The sequence below is a fragment of the Montipora foliosa genome, chromosome 4, assembly GCF_036669935.1.
Source record: "Montipora foliosa isolate CH-2021 chromosome 4, ASM3666993v2, whole genome shotgun sequence".
In the NCBI taxonomy this organism is placed as follows: domain Eukaryota; kingdom Metazoa; phylum Cnidaria; class Anthozoa; order Scleractinia; family Acroporidae; genus Montipora; species Montipora foliosa.
The window spans coordinates 13,924,760-13,952,323 of record NC_090872.1 but is presented as its reverse complement, the minus strand read 5'-3'; the positions used below and the strand labels follow the sequence as shown (position 1 = coordinate 13,952,323).

The 27,564-nt window shown below is 38.7% G+C and overlaps 2 protein-coding genes and 2 long non-coding RNA genes across 6 annotated transcripts in view; 2 read left to right on the top strand and 2 right to left on the bottom strand.

The window, feature by feature from the left end:
- LOC137999011 (uncharacterized) overlaps positions 1–4,542 on the bottom strand; it is a 17,245-nt gene extending 12,703 nt beyond the window's left edge. Inside the window, exon 1 of one of the 3 annotated variants that reach the window (XR_011122869.1) lies at positions 4,405–4,542. The gene's annotated coding sequence lies outside the window, so the exon portion shown is untranslated. Of the gene's footprint in view, positions 1–3,986; positions 4,002–4,404 lie in introns of those variants that run through there. The other 2 variants (XR_011122874.1, XR_011122871.1) reach the window with 2 other exon arrangements.
- Positions 4,543–5,511: 969 nt separating this feature from the next.
- LOC137999010 (uncharacterized) lies at positions 5,512–7,310 on the top strand. Its single transcript, XR_011122868.1, has 3 exons — positions 5,512–5,824; positions 6,140–6,383; positions 7,165–7,310. It is a non-coding gene; the product is annotated as an uncharacterized lncRNA (long non-coding RNA).
- Positions 7,311–13,032: 5,722 nt separating this feature from the next.
- On the bottom strand, positions 13,033–15,164 carry LOC137999008 (QRFP-like peptide receptor). Its single transcript, XM_068844840.1, has one exon. It carries the CDS (start codon positions 14,862–14,864, stop codon positions 13,749–13,751), a length of 1,116 nt encoding a protein of 371 aa, XP_068700941.1. The 5' UTR covers positions 14,865–15,164; the 3' UTR covers positions 13,033–13,748.
- Positions 15,165–20,176: 5,012 nt separating this feature from the next.
- LOC137999009 (uncharacterized) lies at positions 20,177–22,250 on the top strand. The gene is made up of 2 exons (XR_011122867.1): positions 20,177–20,549; positions 22,081–22,250. It is a non-coding gene; the product is annotated as an uncharacterized lncRNA (long non-coding RNA).
- The last annotated feature ends 5,314 nt before the right edge of the window (positions 22,251–27,564 follow it).

Sequence of the window (27,564 nt, the reverse complement as noted above, 5' to 3'; positions counted from 1 at the left end):
AGAAGTTAAGCGAATGAAATAAGACTCCCCAATTGACTCCCCAATTACAATGTGTTTGCCACAGTAAAGCAATGTGTTTGCCACAGTAAAGCATACAAAAGAATCTTGAAAGTAACCGCGCTAAATATTACCTAGATTTATGTAACAACAAAGAACGAAGTGACACCTACATAACTATCCCAGCTTGGACCAAAGAAGAGGAAAACAAAATTGAAGAGCTACAGTAGCTTTAACCTTAACTTGAACGAAATAGGTGATCGAATGAAATATGTTCGAGCTAAAAGAAATGTAAGTGTCTTGCTAACAAAGACACTTGGCAATGGCAGCCAGAGTCGTCAAAGCACTTCGGTGATGGACAAGCACGGAAACCTCCTCGCCAACAAAAAAGATATACAAGTCCGATGGACAGAACACTTCAAAGAGGTACTGAACAGAGAACCACCACAAAATCCAATAACCATCATGGATGATGACGAAGAAGAGATCGATTTCCAGGAAGCAATAGAGGAGATCGCAGACACTGAGCCAACACTAGGCGAAGTAAAGGTGGCAGTTAGAAAATTGAAAAGGGGGAAAGCACCTGGCATCGATAACATCACCGCCGAGCTATTGAAGACGGACATAGAATTCTCAACAATAAAGATACATGCGCTGTTGTCGAAGATATGGAAGTTCGAGGTTATTCCAGAGGCTTGGAGGAAAGGGTTGATAATCAAATTGCCAAAGAAGGGTAACATAAAGGACTGTAAAAACTCAAGAGGCATAACTCTATTGTCCATAGTTGGAAAAATTCTAGGTCGTATTGTTATTGACAGAGTGAGAAGTGGAGCAGACAAAAGACTCAGGAAGGAGCAAGCTGGTTATAGGCAAGGGAGAGGAACAACAGAGCAAGTCTTCATTCTGAGGAATATCATAGAGCAAGCAAACGAGTGGCAAGCAACTATATATGTGAACTTTATAGACTTTGAGAAAGCTTTCGACTCGGTACACCGGGACAGCCTATGGCCGGATTATCATGCGGAAGTATGGCATCCCCGAGAAGATCATAAGGATAATACAGCTGTTTTATGCGGATTTCCAATGTGCTGTAGAGAACCAAGGAGAGAGAGGTGAATGGTTCAATATTAAGACCGGTGTAAAACAAGGCTGCAACATGTCTGGATTCCTCTTTCGTATAGTGATGGACTGGATAATGAGAAGAACTGTTGGCAAGGGGAAAAACGGCATAAGATGGAGACTAACAACAAAACTGGATGACATAGATTTTGCAGATGACGTAGCATTATGCAAGAGAAAACCTCAAGGATGGACAGGGAAGCCAAAAGGGTCGGCCTAAAAATAAACCTTGACAAGACCAACGTCATACGAATCAATGCGAAGAATCAAGTACCTATCAGCATAGTGGGTAAAAACATCAAAGAAGTAGAAGAGTTTACCTATCTTGGTGCCAAAATCAATAAAGAAGGAGGTGGGATGGAGGACTTACAGAACAGACTTTCAAAGGCAAGAGGAACATATATTAGGCTAATTAAGATCCAGTGAGTCAGGAAGTAAAGAGAAGAAGATGGAAGTTCATTGGCCACATTCTAAGGCAGGACAGAGCGAGCGATACAAGGACGGCGTTAAATTGGAGACCGGAGGGAAAAAGAAAGAGGGGGAGACCAAAGACAACGTGGAGAAGGACCGTTGAGAGGGAGATGAAAGAAGGAGGATGGAGTTCGTGGGAAGAGGTGCGGGGCGTTGCGGTAGACAGACAGACATGGAAAGCTTCTGTGGAGGCCCTATGTGCCACTTGGCACGCGGAGGATAGGTAACAGGTAAAAGAAATGTGAGAACTTAATGATGACGAAAACAGACATAAATGTAACAAATGAATACAATTATAGACAAGAAACCCTCACAAGCATTTTATTGTTATGGTGATTGTAAAGGCTATTGATCAGAATATCTAAATATGCGCCATATAAATTGGTAAATTATTATTTATTATTAACATCCTAGAGCTGTCCCGACTGTGAGGCAAAACCTATTAGCGGAGCACCATAGTTAACGGAAAACATGGTAACCCATCGATGCGAGAAATTTTGGCTTTATTCTCGGTTTTCACATGACGTCACGACCGCCATGTTGGTGCCCCTAAACAAAGAAAAGGCGGCCATGTTGGTGCCCCGACCAAATCCTCCGGGAATTTAACTCTATTATGCAAACGCTTCCTTTTGTTTTCGATGAAAAACATGGCTGTTGATCACGTGAGTGAAAACCAGCAATAGCTGTGATCATGACATCATCGATCGTCCGTCCGTCCGTACGTTCACCCATCCATGTATGTCAATGCGACCAGTATCACGCTAATTTGTAACATACATCTTTAATATTGGGCATCCATAGACCCTATTCCAAAATGGCCGTCATTTAAATATTCTTTTCTTTTTATTCAAATTAGCCCTTGATGCCTCGTTCTTGAGCTGAAAATTCAAAAATATATTTTGCCTTGAACGATGCATCAAGGTCTAATTTGAATAAAAACAAAAGAATATCTAATTTTGGAATGGATATGGTCAATTGACACCCGTCAAAACAAGGTATTCGCTGACCAATATCACATGACCATATCGCGGGCTTCAGTTCAGAGCTCATCGAAGTCAGCTTTTTTTAAAGTTGCCTGCTGACCAGAAACTGGTTTTCGATTGGATCGCAAGCTCAACCTAGGTTAACCCACCTAAACAGAAACAAGACTTCATTTTTTCGCGCGCTTTCTGTTGCTTGACGCTGCTACACGGCCATACTACGTCAACTAAAACTCCTAACAGTCAATGCCTTTTGTGTTTAATTGGAAAACGATTTGGAAAATATTTTCTTTTTGCGTCTTCGCTGGTTTCAATCCAGTTTGACATACCATGATACCTCTGGTCCACACTGGTGGCTACGCAGTCATTCAAATCAATATATGAATATATGGATATTTGTTTAGAGTTGCTTTTTTCTCTGTATTGCAATTTTTGGCATATTTTAGAAGCTCTGATAAGGTTGATGATGCCTGGAGGACCTATGACTAGAACAGAAACGAAAGAAAAGAGAACGAGAACGACAAAACAGTATACCAGTAATAGCTCAAACTTGGTGGCAGAAGTTACGCCACAAATTATTTTCTTGGACACTAAACCGTTTGTTATTTTTACGGATGAGTTATTTCAAGTTGATGCGTATTTAAAAATCGTTCTTTTCCTTTGTTCGGGAAAGAATTATTTTCAACTGGAATTTAATAACAATCATATGTACTCTTTTGGACATAACGAAATAGTTGATCTGTTGGAGTGGATCTTGTTTTAAGTTTGTCCTTTCTTGGTTGCCGTATTTTGCTGATCTTCGTTCCAAAGCCAAGCTGGCGTGTTTCAATGGAATACATCAAAATGTGCTTGTTTTCTTTTTAAAACTAATGCAATCCAAGAAAAATTCATTGCCAATCTAATGAATTCCAAAGCAAATTTTACTTGAAAAACCGACATCGCACTCATCACTTCGTGATTCATGCGATATCGGTTTTTCGCGTGAAATTTACCGTGGAATTCACTAGTTACGCAATGAAAATTTCTATAGAAGAAAGGGAAGAAAAGTAATCGGAGAAACCAAAACCCGGACAATTCGAAAACCTTATATTTTCACTAAGTTAAACCCTACATGCAGTGAGAATAAATACCCAGGGAGCTCCGCTTTTAGGCTTGGCTAAATCTATATATTAAACTAAACAACAAAAGTCCGAAATTAAGCTGGTTTGAAAAAGAATGAACCGGTTAAAAAAAAAATTCAAACCAAGAACAAAATTAGACCACACCATATATTACACTGGCGATAAAACCGTTGAAAGCGTGTGGAAAGCGAGGAAAACGATTCAACTAAAAAATGTGAAGTAAAATGAGCATACATTAGATTGTCTACTTAAAAACGAAGACGTACTGTCACAAAAGAAACGAACAAACAATACTTACGAAATATAGAGCGTACGCGCGCGTCTTGCAAGATAGTACTCAAGCAAAAAGGTCTTGCCGAGCGCAGTCAATTGATGTCCATGTATAATAACCAAAACTAATCTTGAACCTGAACCTAATTTTTATCTAGGCCTAATTTAGGCTCCAAAAAAGTTATCTTCAATTAATCTGAGTGAGTATTCAATCAAACTTAGCTAAAAACGGATTCAACCTGAGAACAAATTTTACCGGAAACATATACACCAGAGAGGCTTTGCTCAGGCGCATTAAGAATCAAAGGGTTCCAACTTTTGAAACAGGATCTGGTGTCTATTTTCAAAATTATTACAAAATTAAATTTCTCTCCGTCCCAAAAACTGTAAAACTCGGCAGTCCCATTGCCAACAAAGGATACATGCAACAAAAAAGAAATTTTTACCTCTTCAACGCGATAAAGAGCTCAGTAAGGAAGTAATTTCCTTTTGTTTCACTCCAGGAAAATCAGACAACAAAGGAACTTAACGAAATATGATATGGTATAGAGCACTCTTAGTTCAGCAAATACAAGGCTACTGTATATCTCTACAGAATACAGGGCCACTTATTTCCATATCATTGAATAACAAAAGCTCCCATTGTCGTGTGTCTTGCTCTACAAAAGCTTCTAACTAATTTGCATGTGCTGGTCCTGTGTGGCCCTGTATTCTGTAGTTGCTCCATATATTCTCCCAAGAATCAGTTGGGTTGCTTCGTTGTTTCAGTTGAAAGAAAAAGCTTGTTATGTACCGACTCGCTTTGGTCTTCGTACAAAACATGAAAGAACGGAACTCTAATTAAATCCGGTTCTTCAGTGCTTTTCAAATAAAGCTCTCTTATATCATGCCATCATGCCCAAGCTCGTTTATTATTAGTTTCTTTTTTCTCATAACAGTTCTTTTCGAGTTCCGTTGTACTGCCGTTCTCCCTCTGGATCTCAGTAGAGTGCGAAAAATCACGGTCCTCAATTAATCGGCACAAAGCCCGAAGCAATAAGTACAATTTGTTGCACGACTTAATGCTGTGTCGGTGCACTGACGCTATTGGCTGCAGTCTTATGTTTAGTTATATAAAGGTGAGATCTAGATGAAGAAAAAGTGATTCAATTAAAAAAAAAAAATGATTCTCGTACAAAAACCGACCACATCTTAACTTAAGGTGAAGATGAATCCCTTATCTTCATGTTAAGTAAATATCCTTACATCTCAGAAGTATTTGGTTTAATCGTGTCATAATTTTAATATAAATGATTGAAATACGATTGTTTTGATATGATTAAAGGAAGTAAAAGTTGAACTTTATGTTGGCCTATGTTTATTTTGATCGTATTTCCTCTTCTCTATTTCTGATTAAGTTCCTTTGTAAAATAGCAGTATTTGCGCTAATTTTAACAGCTTCCTTCTACTTTGTCAGCTTAGTTGATGGTGAACTTCCCCTGGGACAATTACGTGAATATTGTTTATGAAACAACTTTTTCATGAAACTGCGATGAAAGTCTTTGACGTGGCCCTAAAGATGCAACATGGAATTAATTTTGCAACGCTTTCAACAAAAAGGAAAGGAACAAAAGCATTAAACAGCCGCCGTAAAGAAAAGGCAAATACATTCCCATCACCGGAAGGAACTTGAGAACTGCATAAATGGAAGGGCTATGATCAAGTGCTTTTTCAAAGCTAATCTTGTACTTGCAATGGCATCAAAATCTCTCTGTGGCCTTCTTTTCGTAACTGTTATAGTCTTCTTTCTTTTAAAGCAAGCTTCGGGAATGCATAGCAAACGAAGTCACGGTGAAAATCAAGAAGATGACGAACTTTTTAAAGCGGGTGCTGAAAATTTTCGTTGATTTTTGTCCAGAGAGATCATTTCATTTGGTGTTCATAAAGAAATTACTAATGATAAAAAAAAAGCCATAGTTTGATTCAATTGGAATGAAGAGTAGCTGTTCATTTATTGCACAACATTTTCGATTCTACGGCAGCGATTTTTCAATACATAATCTTTTCCTGATGATTAACAGAGTTGTAAACAGTTTAACATCGCATTTAAGGAGTCCAGATGGCTACATTATACCTGTGCAAAGTATGTAGATTTCCTGAGTGGATGCACTTACTCGAATTAATTTCACTTTTTGGTTTCAGATCATTTACCATACAAAGACAGCGATGGTGCAAACGTAGCTAACACTCGTGCGAAAAAGGGCCTTGCATCTTTTCCTCCTTGTATGAGATGGGCCTGCGCCGGCAAGAGAAATATTCTTCACAGGGTAATTGACCCCTTCAAATTTGGACGCGAGAAAATTCGACAACTGCAAGGCACTGTAACAGAAAATGGAGTTTCTCATGGCTTGAGTCAATGACACATCTTCTCAGTTTAGTTAGAAAGGTAAAAGTGTAAAGAAACCGAAGTTCAATAGTTTAAAACGTTTTGCTTTGAACAAAACTCAAGTCCCGTTCACACCAAACTGTAACCATGTTTTAAACATGGTTAGTTAGACAAGGTTTCAAAGTGTTTTCTTTTTAAATCATGTATACTGATTAATGTTAATCATTGCGAAAGTTTAGTGTCTGAAATATCTAGAAATGAGAAGCGTTGCACTCTCCTTCGTTAATTCTTCGAAAAGGCACAAAGTGCAAAGGTCTAGGGAGATATAATTTATACAAAGGCTATCTCAGTTTATGCAATGTTTGTTAGCCAACGAAATGCCTGTCTTTAATTTGACATTTACCTAGCTAATTCCATGAACAACAATAAATGACAAGGTGAAGTCCTTGGATATGCAAAATTACTGAAATAATCGGCTTAAGTACGAAAAACATGGACGGCACACAAATTATGCAGATCTTTAGTGGTAAAACATTTGAAAGTAACTGTATTGTCGTTCGAGTCATCAAGTTATAAAAAGGTTATATCACCTAATTCTTCTTAAGGAGAGCTTAGAGTGCTATATTATACATCTTATTTTAGAGTTCGAGTGTCGAAGAAGCGAGAAGGCAGAGAAAGAGTGCGAACAATGCTGGAGCAATGGACGGTGTTACAGTACTAATTAAGTTTTCACTTTCTGACTTTACGCGCTCTTTTAACCTTTACACCGTATGGTCGACGTAATGGTGCAATGAAAGAGAACTAAATTTATAATTAATTCCACAATCCTGTTTACTTTCAGAGAAACCAAGTGCAATGCAAGGCAACAAGGAATGAAGATTATACATGATTAATATGACAAGAAAAAAAGTAAAGTAAAATAAGACAATAACGTTTAAACTAACGAACTTGCAGGTGCAACAGAATAAAATGTTATTAGCAAAATGAGATTTTGTCAGAGATCTTCTGTTTAAAATAGTAATACAATAGAATACTGGACAATACATACTAAGTTGACCACTACCCACAGGGGCTTCTCAGAGCCTATGAAATAATCAACACAACGACGGAACCAAACAGCAACAACAACTGTAAGAATCCCAACTGGCCACAGGCAGACCAGTTGGCGGTTTACAAGTACCCGAAAAGTTGAACCAGGGACTACCAGGAACAAACTCAACGAGTGGTCAGAACGGGTCTTGAACTCGGGAACGCCGGATCTCAAGGCAAGCGTCCTAACCACTGGGCGGCACTGCTCCACGAAGTGATGAAGATGTAGAATTAATGCCTCCACGAAGTAATGAAGCAAATACAACCCCCGGCTTAGAACTGAAAGATTCAGTCCCAAAAAAACCGAGAAGATGATGGAAGGAGTAGATTAAGTTATCCATGGTGACTCCAAACTGCTCCACCTACAAAGTGTTCCCAACAGAATTCGAACATTTGGGTGGAGGGCTGGTGCAGTGGTGAGGGCACTCGCCTCCCACCAATGTGGCCGGGGTTCGATTCCCAAACTCGGCGTCATATGTTGGCAGAGTTTTGTTGGTTCTCTACTCTGTACTGCAATGTTTATTTCCGGGTATTCCGGTCTTTCCCTTTCCTCAAAAATCAGCATTTGATCCGATTTGCGTTAATTTTTTGATTCAGTTCGGTTTACAGTGTCCCCAATTAGTGCTCCAGCGCTAGAGGATTAGACACAAGTAAATTTCCTTTTTCCCTTTTCCTTTCCTTTCCTCTCCTTTTCTGACTGTCTGGTTATCACTTCAACTGTTCTATCACTGCGTTATAGGAGACTCGTAAGAAATGCACCATTAATTAAATCAGGTTTCGTTGTCCTAGGCCTGAGGGCTAGAAAGAAAGGTAGGATTCTAGAAATCATTTTCAACATCTTTTCTCTCCCGAAAAGATCGCGAGGGAAGAAAATCATAGCCTCTCCCCATGCTGTTGTGACGCTACCTATGTTTTCATCGCTGCTATCTGTAACAGTAAGGATAGCAAATTTGTACGGCAAATACGTCCTTTTGTCCTTTCATAAATGAACGCCAGAGAATGCTGAAGTATTTCTCTCCCAGGTCCGGCTCAGCCGTGCCTACGTGATCAAATCCCACTTTTTGCGAACGTTTGTTTTTCTTTCCCTTCCTCTTGAAAAGGACCATATTAAATCAACTGGTCACAGTTTAAAATGGGATCATTTTGAAGTTTTAGCGAAAGGGTGATCCGGCACTCACTGTAATATAAAAGAGACACTGTTGATCAAAGATTTAAAGCCGACCTTAAATGAATATGTCAGCAGTGACAAGCTGTGTCTTTATTAGTTTTTTTTGTCACCTCTACTGTTACTTCATAGTTAATATTTAATTAGTTAGTAATCCTGTATATTTAAACTCCAATTTCCTATTTAACCGTCACTTCTGAAGATGTATGCAGAAGCATACGAAACGTCAAGTAAAAGATAATTTCAAAAAGGATGCGTTTATATCTGATGTTTGTCACCGCTGTTTGTGTGAAAGCAGCTTAAAATTGGGTGAAGCATTAAAGTGCCCTGTGATAAAAAAAAGTACGCAATGCGTCAAGTAGTAAGTCACTAGGTAGAGGAGGAGGTGCTGGAAACAAGGGTGTTGAGCTATGCTTAATTAAAATCGCAAAATTTGAGAGCAATACTGGATGTGCAGTGAAAGAAGTTACATATACATACATACTTAATTGACCGCTCCCAATAGGGGCTTTTCAGGGCCATGAAACACAATCAACGAAACGACAGAACACGACAACAACTGTTAAGAATCCCAACTGGCCGGAGGCAAACCAGTTGGCTATTTACAAGTGCAGCTGGGAAGTTGAACCAGGGACTACCAGGAACAAATTCAACGAGTGGCCAGAGCGGGTCTTGAACCCGGGATCTCCGGATCTCAAGGCAAGCGCCCTAACCACTGGGCCACTCTGCCTCACACTGTTCACCACAATTCTTAAAATGCATATGAGTTGTCTGAGATATAGTCTTTGGAAAGGCAATAAAAAAACTTTCTAATACCTCTCTCTACGATTTTTGATTTTATTTTATTTACTTGTTTCTTGCTTATGTTATTTCAAAATCACCAATTGAGCTTTACAGCAATGGATTTCGCATTTGGCACAATCCACGGGCTTGTTAACCTGGATAGACCACAATGCACCAGGACTCAAGATGGTGTAGCTATCGTGAAAAGGTCAATTTCACTGAGTAATATTTGAGTCAGTAACACATTGTTTTCCTGCATTTGATCCATGCCAAACACAGATTCATTACCTTGATTTAATTCAGCACAAACTGTATGAGTAGGATCAACGAATTCGTTAAAATTGATAGAAACTTGATGCTTGTTCACATGATCATTCCTTTCACTAATAATTATCTGCACTAACTGCTTTTGCTGGATCAAACACTCTAGGCCCAGGGTTCTCCTTGCCATCGTTTGAAATTCTCCCAAGAACAGTGAGTGAACATTGTGGCACACAATTTTAGTTAACCATACTGTCACTTCATACCGCCGTATCAAGCATTTTAGTGTTGGTAAATAGAACACACTAAGGTATTAAAATACGTCATGCATACCAATTCTGGCTCCATACTGTTCATTTGTCACACCCATTTTCAAGTTGCTGCTGTTTAATTTTCCTACTGAACAATACTAAATACAGTATTGCAGTACAAAATTATTAATAAACTGCAGTGCTAGCTTAACAGGAAACAAAATGGCTCTTGACATATTTTGAGTGTAATTAAAATAAAAATACAGTTTGAAGTACTAAACTATTATTTGACACACTGTTTTGCAATGGCAAGTTCACAGCAAACAAAATGACCTTTGAGATAATTTTTCACTGTAATGCAATTTAGATTTCGTTGGTTCTCTTCACCATCTCTTTAGCTTAATACACGCTAATTATAAGTAGATTGATTCACCGATCAATAGTTCACGCCGATTACTGTCTGTATGCAGTGCCACAGATCACGTACAATGCAGTGAACACCGTAAGAACTTTATAGTTCAAAATTTTACTAAGTAAACTTCAGAGTCGAGTGAAATGTAGTTATTTAGGTGAAACAAAAACAATCGTAAAACGTTAAAAAACCAGTTATTTATGTTACAACATCAGTGGCGTCCGGTGCCCATCTCACGTTCAAAGCATGTTAGCCCCACAAATTTTCAAGGGCCTTGCGCACATGGGAATCTGGTTTGTTTACGATACAGGGGCTAAACTTCAGAATACCGGGCCACTGAAATATCTCATCAAATCCTGCTACCGCAGTCCCGCAGTTGATATAATTTACATAATATTTTTATTTAAACATCACGAAATATGCCGCCTGCATCGAACGCATTACTGATTAGGCCTAAGCATTCTCGTAAAATTTTAGCTTTCATTTTGCTGTTCGGTCAACTACACTTTTCACGCGATCATGGGAAGAATAAAGCACTCGTTTACTGATTAAGCCTAAGGGCTCGTTGCAGTGATTAGGCCTAAGAACTCTCGTAAAATTTTAGCTTTCATTTTGCGGTTCGGTTACCTACACTTTTCATCGACTGCGGGACTGCGGACCGCGGTAGCACCTCATTTCAACACTTAGTTCATTGCTTATTCATCCACTGTGGGACTGCGGACCGCGGTAGCACCTCATTTCAACACTTGATTCATTGCTTATTCATCCACTGAGGACCGCCGTAGCACTTCACTTAAACACTGCCACACTTCCAAGCCGACTGCGGACCACGGGAGCAGTAGATTTAAGGAGGGCGTAAGTGGCCCGGTATTCTGAAGTTGCTCCCGATACAGCATGCATTGCGACTTTCTTAAAAGCTATCGAAACGACGTTAGCAATCTGTTTACAACTTTATCAGTGGCTTAATCACTACGAAAAGTTTAAAGATTTCACTCGAAACTTTGTTAATATCGTTAATTACGGCAGTTTTGGCTCCTGATCCCCAACACGTGTGATGCTTTTTTATTGCAAGGGTCATATCTAAGGTTATCTCTTATTTTTCCATCTCCAACAAATTTGCAAGGAAGATTGAACTTAATGATAAACAAATTATTTCCAAACCAAGATGTCAACAATATTTTAACAAACATTGCACGCGAGTACAGTTCTTTATACAGCTGTTTCGGGAAAGGTTGTCTACTGAAAAGAAGAGTAAGTTAAGAGCGTTCGCGACGATGCCGAAAGGTAGTATGGGAGATATTCAATAAAACAAATTCAACTTGTAGGGAAGGCCCAGAATCGAAGATGCCACGACCGTCCCTGAGTGAAAACCTATTTGGATGAAAGAGTTCTCAGGATATAGAGTTGATAAAGTGGCAGAACGCACGGGCTTATGTTGAAGCTCTCTCTCGCTGTCACGCTACCAAAACACGTCCAAAAACAAAAGGGTTAATTCTCGGTTTTCACATGACGTCACGACCGCCATGTTGGTGCCCTAAACAAAGAAAAGGCGGCCATGTTGGTGCCCCGACCAAATCCTCCGGGAATTTAACTCTATTATTATGCAAACGCTTCCTTTTGTTTTCGTTGAAAAACATGGCTGTTGATCACGTGAGTGAAAACCAGCAATTACCAAAAACGATGGCTCTGCACGTGCGCCACGATTTTTGGTACATTTCTCCAACTTTCTCTGCGAAACATGACATAAATTAAGTAAGGTTAAAGTCGTCAGAATCATGTTTTCTCAGTTAATCCTAAGCCTTTGTTGCTAATTCATGGCCTGGATCATTTGACTGAATTTTGAAACTCGCTCAACCTTTCTCGAAACAGCTGTATGTACCTGACAGGTGAAATGGGTATCAATAACCAAAATTACGGACTTTTTAATGTTGTGCACTTGACAATTCATAGCAAAAAGAACTAGTAGTAGCGAATGACAGTAAAGCCTATCGATGAAAGATTTTATAATAATTATTGTAGCCGCACTTGCCGTGGCAGCCACAAAGCACAATCTTGTTTGTAATACTCGCAAAAACATAAAAATACCTTGTGCAATGGGGATACAGAACAGTCTTCGTGCCTCCACAAAATAAAGTTGCTTGTTTGATCAAAAATAAGACACAAACAGCAGTGATAAACATATTGAACTTTTTCATTTTGATAATGACTTGACGTTTCGTATGTGCTCTACATACATTTTCAAAAGTAACCGTTGAAATTTAAAACAGCTATATTTTTCAATATGTTTATCACTGCTGTTTGTGTCTTATTTTTGATCAAACTACGATGGCCCAAGAACAAAAGTATTTACGATAAAGTTGCTTGTTGCTTGTAACAAAATAATAATAACAAAAAACTGAAATCACTTATGCTTCCTACCCAGATACAGTAACCATGTGTTTGATAGCCTCGATATCGATGGATTTCATCGTAAGTAATCGTGATCAATCGCCTTTGTCCGATAATCTGTCGCCTTTTGACGGGTTTAATGTCACGTTGTCACGACTCTGGACATCGGGACAGGAAATCCAGTTTGAGCTATAACAATGTGGTAAGCCATTGAAAGGCTTACCACAAAAAAATCACTTCCTTTTTTTTCTTCAGTGAAAGTGTGTTTGCTTAACACTTGACTGGCAAAATTTTGAGCTTTGACGTCAAAGGCTCACTAGCTTAAAATTTCAGTGTGTAAATGCAGCTTATTATAATTGTATGCAAAAATCGAGTTTACAAGTCTGAAAGCTCAAAACTTTCGAGCTGCATATTAATTCAGTCGCGTACAAACGCATTGCATTCTTAAACTAGTGAGCCTTTGACGTCATTTTCTCCTCGATCCAGCTCTCTCAAGAGCTTTAAGTAAGTAATGGCGTCCCCGGCATTAAATAGGAAAATTCCAGTTAAAAATTAAAAAACAGGTGTCTTTTTTAAATGAAGGCTTAAAACTTTAGTGGTTAGTTAACATATTTTGAAACCCAAAATAAACATAAGAATTGATTTTTCGGTCACAGGGGCACTTTAAAAGCAAAGTGAACAAACCATAACACCAAGGCGTGGTCAACACATCACGCATTCGCACAACCAACCACAACCAAAAAAAAAAAAAAAAAAAGAATATCGGAACAAATGACAATAGGGCGAGTTCGATTGACCGTATTCCGGAATAGGAATTCAGGTAATAAAAGTAAGAAATCCTTCGTTTTTACGAAGATTCACATTAAAATTGTCAAACACCGGCTAAAATGCTATTTTAAACATATCTTTATTATCCTAGTTGCTTCAAAATGCCAAACATATCGTTTCAAGTCATCACTCCACGTATCCGGAATAGGACAAATGGAAAGAACAGTAAATGATTGCAGCTCTGCTCAGTAAAGAAGTCTCCAGAGAAATCTATGACCGACTTTTTTGTCGTTTGATTTGCCTCAGTACTATTTTTTTAAAGCTGTTCTTGAAGTTTGGGTCTTCTCACGACGTCCAGCATTTAAAACCCCAAGATGAATGCCGGCATCTGGGCGTGATCTACGCGTTAAAGAATTGGATTTACTTCGAAGAGGCCCAGGAATATTGCCATCTTTATGGTGACAAAATACTTTCCGGAAACCCTGACGAAAATTTTCGTTAAAGATAAAATACAAGAACGGATTGATACTACCGTTTGAATATGCCAGTAAAATAACCCAATAAAACAATGTTTTGGTATAGCATGGGGTATCGGCCGACCAATGAAAAAGAAGAAGGTATATCGATACGTTAACTGGAAGCCAACAACAGATAAACACAATCACGACCGCGACAATCATCTGTAAGACATTTCTATTCCGTTTAGCAATTCGTTGTTTCTGCCTTTTGGACTGGTTACCTGGGAATTTTGTCTTCCATAACCGTATGATAATTATGGTGTATACTGCCACGAGGGTAACAGCTGGTAAAAAGAATAGAGTTGTGGAAAATATCACGAAAGTTGTTTTTGCAGCTTCCAGACTCCAGTCAAAGCTGCAGTATAAGCCGTTATTTTTCCTGCTAAGCTTGTAAGCAAAAAAAATGTGGAGGTGCAATAGGCAAACTATGAACCACGTCCCGGTCAAAACCATTTTACAAACCTTGCCCTCGTCCATCAGTCCCGCTTTCATTGGAAAAACCACGCCGTGTAATCTATCGAACGCAATTGCTACCAGACTGACAATGGATATGGCCGTGGAAATATCTTGAACAAAGTAATCGAGTTTGCACACAGCAGAGCCGAAGGTCCCACCCACGAACCATCTTCCAGGCTCATAATACAGCTCAGAAATTAATCGCGGTATAACAAAAACGGTGAAAAGTAAGTCGGATGAAGCCATGTTTACAATGAAATAATTAATGGTAGATCGCATGCTGCGATTCTTAAAAATAACGATGATAACGAAAGAGTTTCCTAGCAAAGAACCAAACGCGATGAAGGAGTATGAGAAAGTTTTCCAAGCCGTTTCCAGAGGCGTGTCTTCGGGAGACTCACACATAACCTGAGGTGCGGTTTTGTTGTTCATTGACATGTTTCCAGCCATAATTGATAGCCAACAGCCTCTTAGGTTTGAAGATTGTAGTCTTGACTCCCGCCGGAGCAGTTCTTAAACACAAATGTCCTGCAATACTTCGGCTTCGAATAAAGGTCAATTTCCGGAATCGCGTCACAACTTTAATTCCCTCATTCCAAACCTCTTTGCATTCATGTAAGTTCGATGCCTTGATCCAGCGCCAGAAAATTTATCAGTTGCATACTTCACTAATCCCTGGATGTACAATGTTTCAGAACTGTATACCTAACTATATTATGACCTTCAGACGCCTAAAGTTAGGCATCACGGTTTTCGTTCAACGGCGACAACTAGAAATTATCATATTTTTCAATATTTTACCCATTCAAGATTCTGTTGTTTTTTTTATTGTTTGCTCTTTTTTAAAACAAATCTGACATTTGTTTTAATTTTATTTAAACATGATTGCCGATGACTCTTTGCAATAACGTATCTACGCCAAGTAATAAAAAAGTCGTTTAAATATTCACGCCACCGTACCTGGCTGTCATTGATGCAAATAATAAGATATTTGCGACTATGGCATTCAACTTACTCTCTCTTGATTTGCCAGTTGCATTGAAGGCTTCAAGTTATAATTATTAGCGTCGGTATTTCCTAATGACTGTTGGATATATTCTTTTTTCAGTTGTTTACGAACCAAAAAATGATTCGATTCTTTTTTTAATTTTCTCAGTTCTAAATGAAACCATTAGTAAAGCAAATAGGAGAAAAGCAATAACCGCGCCATTTTCTCGCGATGTGATTTTAGAACAATTATTTTATTTGGAATCAGAATAGAAACAAAAAAACTGGTTCTTCTTTCCTGACACATATTATATACCCAGCTTTAGCCCTGAAGGTGAAATGCCAAAAAAAAAAAAGAATAGAAAAAATAGAAATGTAATTTTATTTGCTAAGCAAAACTAACAACAAAATAAAGAAATAAACTTTCAACTTTATATAATTTTCTATTTTGCGAAGAGAACACAAAGTGAATATTAAATGAAAATATATGTATGAGTTCTCACAAGTTTGAAAGGTTGCTTAGTGTTAAAACCAATATCTATTTCGTACAGTGCACACACAGCAATTAAAACATAAGTAAACTTGACTTAAAACTGCTTTTTCCCTTAACTAGATCATTCGATAACCTAATTAAGTTTGTTTTTTCGATTTTAGTCTTGATAACTGGTTGTCTATGGATAAGCAATTCTCACAAGTTGGTGAACAAAGAGATAATTTAGTTTTCGCATTTTTATTCCTTACTCAGTCACGTCTTATATAGGGCCAGTGTCGTCTATTTTGACTGAATTACCATTAAATGAATCTTTTTTATTTGCTTGAATACATTACTTTGTGAAAGAAACCCTTGGTAAAAATTCAAGAGGAGATTGTATTCCCGTCAACGGTCGAAACGAATAGGTTTAGTACATAATTGGCCACGAAAATAAGTCTTTTGTACAGCTGTAGGAATATTACTCATTGGTTTGTAACCCGCGGAAACGGTGACATGTGTTTACTTAAAAATATACTGCTTTTGTAGGCCTTATTAAATCAAATCATCCTCGTTGCTAACCTCGTTCCCAAGGATTTCTCACCCATGCGAGAAAAACCCTGTACATGTATGTACATGTGTGGCGGCCATTCACTTGGCTCGCGAATCCACAAGATGTCCTCATGTGGAATTAGATTAAAATGATCAAATTATTTGATACTAGTAGATTAATTACAGCGAAATAACTGTTAATATTGACGAGTATTCTGATCTAGTTGTAGCGTTAAATTAGAATTCTCGGACTTTCATTTCAAACCATTATTATAGGACTGGGTTTGGGGGTTGTAACTCCCTTCCAACCATATGCATATTGATGATGTGAATTAGAATCGAATGTATAGGGTTTTTTAGTAACAAACCTACAGTTCTGTTCATCAGGAGCACTTAAATTAAGCAGGTTTTCTTTAAATGTGAGCGTATGGGAAGTTGGTCATAATTTTTGGGAGATCAACCGTAGGAGATTGGGCAAATCTAAGCTCCCTGTTGTTTGCATAGGTTTACGCCGGCTTTCCTCATAATTCTAATAACTATCAGTTAAGGTTTGCATTTTGCGGCTAAGAACTGTGACTTACAACAGGGACCAGAAAACCGAGTTAAATACGTTATTATGATATCTTTTGGTAGAAAATAAAATTTCCCTTGTGGCAGTATACACCTTAATTATCATAAAGTTATGGAAGACCAAAATCCCTGGTAACCAAACAGCGAATTACCAAACGGGTTGCAACACAATCTCTTCCTCAAATGAAGGAATATCCTTCATTGTCAGTTTGCTCTAAATGAAGTATTATCCTCCATTTAGATTACTCTGTCCCAGGACTTGTGGGAGCATATTTAAAAAAAAACAGAAAGTTAAAGTATTCCCTGGACAGGATGTACCCGGAGCACCCACTTTGAAGGAACTGTTTTTAACCACTAAAGATCAACTGACTGGTTAGCGAGTCGATTATTTACCAATATATGAAATAATTGCTGAATATTTCTTAAGTCTGGGGTATTCCTCCTAGGGAAATTTTGCAAATTTAGTCTCTCTCAAGTGGCATTTTCTTCATTTTGACATCATTTTTGTGGTATTCAGTGTAAGGTAGAAATACTTTTTTGGAGCTGTCAAATGGAGTAAGACTGCTGGCCTTATGAGTTTGCACAATACGGAGTGTTCAATGGAGAGACTGGGCGAGGCATTGTAGGATAAGAAAGCGTAATAAGTAACGTTTTAGAGTCAGATTGCAAAATAAAAAAAAACTTAAGATGAGCAATTTTTTCCTTGTTTTCAGTTGGTTGAGCACCGGACTGTCACGCGGGAGGTCGCGAGTTCAACCCCGGCCGGATCAACACTCAGGGTCTTTAAATAACTGAGAAAGTGCTGCCTTTGTAACTACATCTGCAAATGGTTAGACTTTCAAGTCTTCTCGGATAAGGACGATAAGCCGGAGGTCCCGTCTCACAACCCTTCAATGTTAATAATCCTGTGTGACGTAAAAGAACCCACACACTTGTCACTAAGAGTAGGGTACGTAGTTCCCGGTGTTGTGGTCTGTCTTCTGTTGTGTATCATGGTTGGGAGGGTAAAAAAGGGGCCACAGTAATTGGCGCAAGCTGTTGTGGCGCTCTGCCAGCTTAACTGGCAAAGTTAATAAAATAAAATAAAATTCAATGTAAATCGGGAGAATCTGATAAATATCGGGAGAGCGAGAGGCAACCGGCGGGTCTAATCTGAAGGTCGAAGTTCGCAGGTCACAGGTTGCAGGTCATTGTTTCATCAATACAGAAAGTATCCTAAACATTCTTAACAGCTAACCTTAGGCCTAAATTAAGGTTAGCTTTCAAGAATGTTTAGGATACTTTCTGTATTGGCGAAACAATGACCTGCAACCTGTGATCTGCAGATTAGACCCGCCGAGAGGCAACACATATAATCGGGACTCCGCTTCCGATCAAATCGGGAGGGTTGGAATGTCTGGAAATGAAAGAAAAAGCTTTGTCCTTTAATTCTACAGTGGATTTGTGGCCTTGGGAACATTTTAACCAGGAATATTTAATTCCATTTTGTGGTCTCGTGTGAATTCAGTGTTCAGCCGTGGTATTTTATTATGACCGTTGAAAACCGAGAAACTGATAATGGCTAGGAACCCATGACCGGAAGCCTACAACTCTACCGTGTTCGTGTAACGGCGTTTTTCACAGACCGATTTATTTTTAGATTGAATCTCCCGCTAATGAGACTCCCACCGGAGCCGGATGAACAATTACAAGAAATTAAGCTGACGTCTAGGGTCACCGAACCTGAACTGCCTTTGTTTTTTGACCTAATTTTCGGGAAGGGCTTGTCTAAAAATAAACCTACTTGTGAAAACGCCGTTTCACGTACAGACGCTGTATGGAAGTTGCACGCTCCAGATGGGCTCCTGTAATGGCTCATCTTCGCGTCGAATCTCGAAAAAACCTCAGAGAAAGGAAGCGACCAATGGCAATAACTCGGTTAAGCTTTTTAATTAGAAATTTTTTTTTGTAAAATTATCTCCTCAGGTCTTACCGTCTTGTCTTGCCATACAAATCCTTATACTCCCTCACACTGAGCTTGGAGTGCCTGCGGTCTCACAGATTAAAAGGAGAGGAGAAGAGCGGCCAACCTCGTTACCAGGGCTTTTTCCCCCCGAGGAGCCCGCCCTATCCTTGGCAGAGGAAAGCTCTGGGAACGAGGTTGAGCAAATAAAGTTAGCTCCAGTCGAACACCGTGACTAGCAAACAGGTCGCAGTCCCTCTGATTACCCAATTTGTGCACTGATATAGAATTTTCGGCTGATAGCTCTCAAAGTGTCTTCGTGTAGGCTGCTTAAACAGCTTATCAGTTTAATTAACAATCTTTTCGGCGAATTATTTACTGCATGCCCCTGTGAGGCATGAAGTGATAGAGTTCATCAATAGTGCCAGCTTCTTATAGTTTATAGTCAAACGTTCGTCGTAAATAAGACTGAATACACCTAACTATAACTTCAATTTTGAGTTAGGGTTTGAATAAGACTCGCAAGAGAAAATTAGTAAGGGTACGTTAACAGTAGACAGACGGGTCCAACCCTTGGCATATGGTTTGTTTTCGTAGTTAATTTAATTAAGGAAAGCAATTTAACTTGGCGTGTCCCAGAAGGCGCCATTTCAACATCAGATTATGCTTTTGCTTTGCGATTAGTTGATACGCATGGGTTCAGGATTAGTTATAAAATGGTTGGGGAAAGCAATGTTTGTATTCATCTGACCATATTCCCTCATCTTCATCCCGTGGTAAAGTATTCATGAATCGAACTTGCCATTTAGTGCACAACTAATTATTAGAGGCGGAACTATTTTTTTTTTTGCGTTTCATTACAGCAATTGGGAACCCACATTCGGCAAAAGTTCAGGATATGCAAGTTCCTGAAACTCTTTACAAGAACGTAAACACAGAGAAATAACGTCACTCTGCGTACACAGCTCCTGGGAACATGCTTGTTCTTTTCCTGAGTGCTTTATTAAACCATTTTGCAGTCTGCTTGTTACAGCTTCCACCAGTTAAGATGGGTTTATCAATAAGTAACCGGTGCCAATAAGTTAATTTCTCAGGGCCTCATAAAAATAAACGCCTTCGTTCCGCTAACTCGTCACTGCAAAGTAAATACTTATATTAAGCTTTCCGGTCTGATAATGCTTAGTCGAATGACAAATTTTAAGAACAGAATTCGGTGCAATATATATATTTTTTCAGTTTAAACGATGAAGATTCCCTAGAAGGAAAGCTTTCATGAAAAACATTTCTTCATGGAGATCGTGATCAGATTTAAAAGCCAAAACCCAGCATGCAAAAAACATTCAACATCGGGACTGTCACAGTGGAAACGTCAGTCTCTTCAATATCATTAATTAAAAATACATAGTAGAGCAGCCTAATTTCCCGTTCTCAGCTTTAAAAAGACAAGATATTAAATTAATCAGTTCAAAACGCAGTAGAAGAACACGAAGCAACCATGAATGCAAACCAGATATTTGTTTCTGCTCTGTTCTGTTCCGTGATTGTTTTATGGACGATGTCGTCAACTCATGCTTACACCTCACCTTATGTTAACGGCCAAAAACCAGGAAAGAAGGCAAGTGAAAAAGTTATGTCGCGTTTAGCTGTACGTGAAGATACGTTGAAAATACATTTAATTCTGTAGGGAGATTAGAAACCTCACTTTTCGAACCGAAGTCATTCCTTTGTCAGGGTGAATTAAAAATCGTTGATTGTTCTTGTCTAATCCTGGGGCAGAATCAATTATTGTAGTAAGTAATAGTGTTCTTGTTCCATAATAGATTGATCTAAGACAGTCCTTATCTCTTCAAAGAACGTGATGATATTATTTTTCATGTCACTGTGAAAAAAAGGATGGTTTTGCATGTCATGCATCTACTGTTGTTGATGACAACTTACTTGGAAAAAAAATTGTATGTAATAACGGCAAAGGTGTAGTGTTGACAAGAAACTGCCCTAACTGTAAAGACTCGCACGACTACACTTCCAGTCCATTTTATTTAGTGCTTCACATGCCTATTTATACGTAGTGGGTAGCATTACCATCAAATTTCAGGGGCACCCAACGAATCTGTTCCTCTCATTATGTGTTCCCCAGAGGAATTTTGCTGGCTGGCAAAAATACAGGTGTTTCGATGAGCTGGCTGGGAAATTTTGTTATTGATAGAGGTTTTGCCTAGGAATTACTGACTTTTTCTAGCATTTCAACCCGAGCTGGCTGTAGAAACTCTGAAGACTGAGGACGACTAAAAAAAATAAAAAATAAAAATAAAAAATAAAAAAAAGAACCCCTTTCCTCTCCCAGAGAGTAGTCACAAACATACCACGGCTGGTCAGAGTGATTGCGCTTGCGGAAAAAAACCTGTTTTGTCCCGGTTTTGTCGCTTTTGTTCGGTCGTTTTGGATCGAGGGATTTGAAAGCGCGCGGAATTCCTGGCTGGGAAATAAATTTGATCAATTTGATCAACCAACCCATTTTATCTAGCTGGCTGGGAAATTTCTTGTGTGTCTTGCTGGGAAAAAGGAACAGATAATGTTTTCCCAGCAACACTGAAAAACACCTGAAAATGCCTTAATAGCATTTATTTTCATTAACTGGGGTATAATAATACATTTTACAACAAATTGGTCGTTGGGTGTCCCTGAAATTTAAATGCAAAGAACATACACTCGAATCATGTCATATATCTTTATTTACCCTCGGATTTTTAGAGTAGCTTGGTGTAGCTAATATCTCCGAGCATTTACCCTCCCACCCATGATATACCACAGAAGACAGACCACAACACCGGGAACTACATGCCCTACTCTTTGCGACAACATGCAAGTGTATGGATTCTTTTACGTCCCACAGAATTATGAACATTGAAGGGTTGTGAGACGGGGCCTACGGTTTATCGTCCTTATCCGAGAAGACTAGAGAGTCTAAACATTTGCATATGTAATTACAAAGGCAGCACTTTCTCCTGAGTTATTTAAAGACCCTGAGTGTTGGTCCGGCCGGAACTCACGACCTCCCGCGTGAATGAGCTCTTTAATACGCACAAACTCTTATCCATTTTGAGAAAGCTAATGGGTTTCCTTTGTTTCTCTTATTTTTCTTGCAGGACCAAACAGAGGACCGCTTTTTAAAGGATAAGTTTGGAGCGAGTATGGCTACCAAGATACTGAGTAATGGAAATACACCGAAGAGAAAACCCCGAAAAAGCAGCAGGTTATCCAGCTGATCCACCAGATAACCTCTTATGAAATATAAAAAAGTTTTCAGAGTTTACAAGTGTTAAATTTGCTGCAAAGTTGATCGGTAATTTGCATCGTACTGTTCCAATTCCCCTCGTACTTCCCAATGTTTTGCTTCTTTCCAGCCCTTCACTAACCCAATCCCCCACCTCCCCCTCACCCTTGACCGCTATTTTTTTTACCCTCCAATTACTGTGCGGACAAACCATATTAAAGTTTAATTAATATACCAAATAATAATAACAGCGAAAAAAGGGGTTTTTCTCAACTGGATCGTTGCTTTATTAGCAGTAAATTATGACTTAAATTAAACTTAGCACCAATTTCTCGGCGCAGCCGAGCGATGCGAATTCAATGCAATAAGGAAGGTGACCCTTGTCCTAAGTTGCGTAATCAAGGCATATCAGAAGAAGGCTTAGGAGGCAGAAGCGGAAGAATAAACTAATTACAATTGAGATTGGTTGATTCTTCTGCTTCTGCTTCCGACTCCGACAATCTAGTTTTCACTGGATCATAAGCGACGGAGTCATAAGCGGAGTCGGAAAAAAATGGGAACGATCTGATTCTTCCGACTCCGATTCCGTCAAGCTTATGACTCCGCTTACGACTCCGATCTTTGATTTTCACTAGGTCATAAGCGCTCTTAAGCTTACGACTCCAACTACGACTCCGACTCCGACTCCGTGGCTAGTGAAAACCAGCCTTAACTGCACAAGAATGCCCTAAGAGCAAATCAAACTGAATTAATGGCAACCAAGGTGGGAGATCCATTCAGCACGTTTTGAGAGTGCAGCAGTACCAAACACAAGAAGAAAACGACAACGACAGTAACAATGACAAAATAATTAAAAGAAATTAAAAAAGAACGAAAAAGAATTAGTTCTTTTTTTCTATTTAAGTACATTCATATATACTTTATACTTATTAAGTCAACACACATATATTTTAAGAAAACGACGAAACCTTTGAGTTTATAAACTCATGTTTCGACAGAAACTTCTGCCATCCTCAGTTAGTCAGAATACAAAGCGATGGAAGGTGAATTTATAGTAAATAGAAAATGCTAATGTACACACATATATATATATGTACTTCATTGAAAGGTTTCATAAAAAATGGCAGCCAAAGGTTGATGTGATCTAACCTTATGTTACAACTACAGACAGACAACATTAAAAGAATACAACACCCTTACAAATCACAATAACCGTTGAAGTGCACATTGACAAAGGTAAAATATGATCAAAAAGTAAACAAAATCTTTCAAATTCTCATAAAACTGATCTGATTTCTTCAAGGCCGTCGAAAGGCCGACTCAAATCTGCTTACATCATCTTTTTTCCTGACTTCGTTATCAAGACAGGCTATTCCGGTCCACTGACACTGCACTGAGACAACCAGCCCCTCTAAAAACACAAAGATTGCCACCCAAGATCAGTATCATGTAACCCTTAACAATTTTCGGCAATATTTTTTTTCTGCTTGAACCCAACGATCTCAAATTTAAAATTTTGCCGATAGTGTATAGGAACTGCACTTTATTAATTTAAACATTTCAACTCCTACACGCTGTTTCTACATAAAAGCCGGAGTACATCACAATTACTTGAACAAGATCGAGAATTTGTTGGTCCATTATAGACTGCTGTTTATTAGGAATATCATCAATTAAGCGAGCGGCTTTAATCGGAAGTTTCTCAACTTAATCAGAAGAGAAAGAGAACTGCTACACCAAAGCAACAGGCAATATCATGTAACGTTGAGTAAAATCGTTTTCAGTAACTATTTTCCAACGGGTCTCCAATTGCACTTTCGGCAAAAAGATTATCTTCTGAACCGCACCAAGTTGAGCTGAGAAAGATTTGGACTTGGATGTGACAGTCCCAAGAGAGGTTATTGTCGAAAGATAGAGGTGATCTTTGCACCTATACCTGGAAAAATTGAGCAATTGCCTCTCATAGAGAACTGAACATTTTAGGCCGACTGACTGGTGTAGCACGCTTTTGCCGACAATCATTTAATCACAGAGAAGCCGCAATGGACTTACCGACGCGGCTACTCGACTGAGCTCTTCCTTGTACAGATCCAGATTTTAACATCTAAATCTGGATTTCCCAATCGAACGCACCCTAATGAAGAAGCTAAATTACAATTTTGGTATTACGGGCGTGCTGCTAGATTGGATTAGGAGCTACTTGAGCGATAGAAAGCAGTTCACTGTGCTTAATTCAGTCAAATCTGGTATGTTAACAGTTACAACTGGAATACCACAGGGATCTGTTTTAGGCCCTATTTTGGTCACCTTATTTACTAATGATCTTATAAGACCACTGCCTCCAGTACTTTTGGGTAAATCGATATTAAGTTATGTCACAAAATCTCGTTTTCTTGGAATGATCGTGGACGACTAGCTTACAAAGTGGATAACTCATATGCTAGAACTAAAGAAAAACTTTGCAAACAAAATAGACTTATTGAAGTGCTCAGGGTTTTTGCCCAAAAATGTCCTTTTAAAGTTCTATTTTAGTGTAATATTACCTTTTGTCAAGTATGGTATTCTTTTATGGGGGTCGTGTACAAATTCAGATGTTTTGTACTCACTTTGAGGAACTTCGCTGTAGAGAAGCAAAAGATTGTCTACAACTTACTCAAAGATACCGGGCATCTAGTGAAGCTCCCTCAACGTTGCGGGATGGGATACGATCAGTTTAGATTACAAGTTTCAAATATTTAAACTATCATTGATAGAGCAAAAAAAATCTCACTACCTGATTGTCTAAATAATAGCACATTCATAAGACGAGAATGTCGCTATTCTATAAGAGATCAAGAAGCAATCACGGCACCTAGATTCAATACTAGCAATAGCTTGTTAAAAGACTCACTGGTATATCGAGGCTCAGTGGCATGGAACTTTGCTAACCATCATATCAAAAATGTAGGTAGTATTGACCTCAAGAAACTTCGTAGACTAATTAGGAGAAATGATCACTTCAGGAGCTTTACTTTCACTGTTTTATCGGGTTCAACGATTAGGAAAAGATTAATTGATTACACGTATTTTTATAGCTATGTCACGCAAAATGATGTAATTTCACGACACCCAAAATTCTAAAAAAATGAGAATGGAACATAGCCATAGACACCTAAAACTGTTGAACAAGATAAAAGAAATACAACAAAAGTAAAGAGAAGCATGGATGGACACAAATGGACAAGATTGAAACGGATTACATTTGGGTGATCTTAAAAAAAGTCGGCCCGACGTTTTACAAATTTATGGCAAATCGCCTGGATAAAGGTTGTTTTTCCCCAGAATCATCTTGTTTGTGATGTAACGCTAATTTTATCTGTAAAGGAATTCCACATTACCATTTTCGAGTTTTAAACTTGATTTGATTTTGTTTTAAAGATTTTCCCGAAACACTCTAAAATAACGTAACATAGCCCCTTTAAGTAGAGAAGTAAAAAAAAATTAAATGTTAAATTTGAATGTTTGATTGTATTAGTTTCTTACTTAGTTCGCATTAAAAAAAAAATTATCTATTAGAATGTTTTAAGAAATTTGTTTTAGTTATAATTAATAGTTTTTAATTGGACGTCGAGTAATTATTTTGTTAAGTACACGACCCCACAAGATTTCTTAGCTTTAATTCTTATCGCGTATAAATGAAGATTCTATTCTATTCTATTCTATTCGAACCCAAATGAGCCCACCTAATTGACCTGCTCCCAAAAGAGTGGCTTCATAGTTCACTTGGAAGACCACTGCTCCGGCATCGCAGAGGTCATCAGTCACCAAGGTGTCTCAGATAAGAATTGTGCAGATAAGTGCGAAGATCACCTCAGTCTATCTTTCGCCTTTTCACCGCATTTCAAATATGATTTCTTTCATTCAGAGTTTATTGTCTATAATGAAAACTGCGCACCGATGGCTCAGTTGGTTGAGCACCCGGGCTGTCACGCGGGAGGTCGCGAGTTCAACTCCGGCCGGACAAACACTCAGGGTCTTAAATAACTGAGGAGAAAGTGCTGCTTTTGTAATTACATCTGCAAATGGTTAGACCCTCTAGTCTTCTCGGATAAGGACGATAAGCCGGAGGTCCCGTCTCACAACTCTTCAATGTTCATAATCCTGTGGGACGTAAAAGAACCCGCACACTTGTCGCAAAGAGTAGGGCATGTAGTTCCAGGTGTTGTGGTCTGTCTTCTGTAGTGTATCATGGTTGGGAGGGTAAAATGGTAGTTAACCTCGTAGGGGACCTATGTCCTATTGTTGATTCCACTATGTATGTATTCATACTTAATCAGTAAATAAATAAATAAATAAATATATAAATATATAAATAATAAATGAAAACCTAGTGACTTCACGACTTAAGAAAAGTTTGCAACAAGATGTACATACCGTATTTGTTCAAACGGACCTATATGTTATTATCTAGAGATATTCGATAGATATTCGATATATTGGACGATAAATGCTTGCCAGTTTCGTCATCCGCTTATGTACCGGAATGGGCCATTTCCGAGTTGCTGTCAGTCTCGGTTTCGAAGTGAGTCTTGGTGCTCAACTATTGTAAGGGAAATGAGTTTGATTTGCATTTACATTTGAATGGTTGTGCACCAGGACTCGCTTTGAAACCGAGGCATGCAGCAACTCGGAAATGGGCTGGCACACAAAATATTTATTCATTAGTTCAGCTAAGGCTGAAGATATGACACGGCGTGCGTGTCGCAAACCTTTTTAGTGTTCTTAGAGATTCGCCCACTGTTCCTGGCCAATAGCTCTGTGTCATCCACGGCGACGATGAATCTTCGAAACTTTGTCATCATTTGTTCAGTCCCCTCTTCAACGCTGGCCACTCTGGTGATTCGGATATTCCGCCTGGTCAAAGTTCAACACGCAATTGTGTGTGTCGCCTCTTCAATGCTAAACTGAGCGTTCTCTTATTTCTCTTCCAAATTCTTAGAGAATAGCAGTTTCTCTGACCGATTGCTTTGATTTAAAGAGCCGTTAAAACAAAGATAACGTTCTTCCCTAGACTTACTCATTTCTGTTAACTTTGCAGTGAAGTAGTGAAACAAGTGTTCGTAAAGTTGTCAGTACGATTCGACGGTGTTAAAATCCCAGTAAGTACTCGCTCTCGGAATCTTTAATGTATTGTCAAACTTGTTTAGCACACAGTTTGGTTGTTTTGGTCAGTGTGTGAGAAACAAAAACATATCAATTATGTTTATTATCCTATTTTGCTATGTTGAAACCCAAGTGCGTCTTTTCACGAACTTTTTATATTGTGAGATGTTCGTTTGTGCGAGAAACTACATGTTTTCGGTCGGCGTACGCGTAT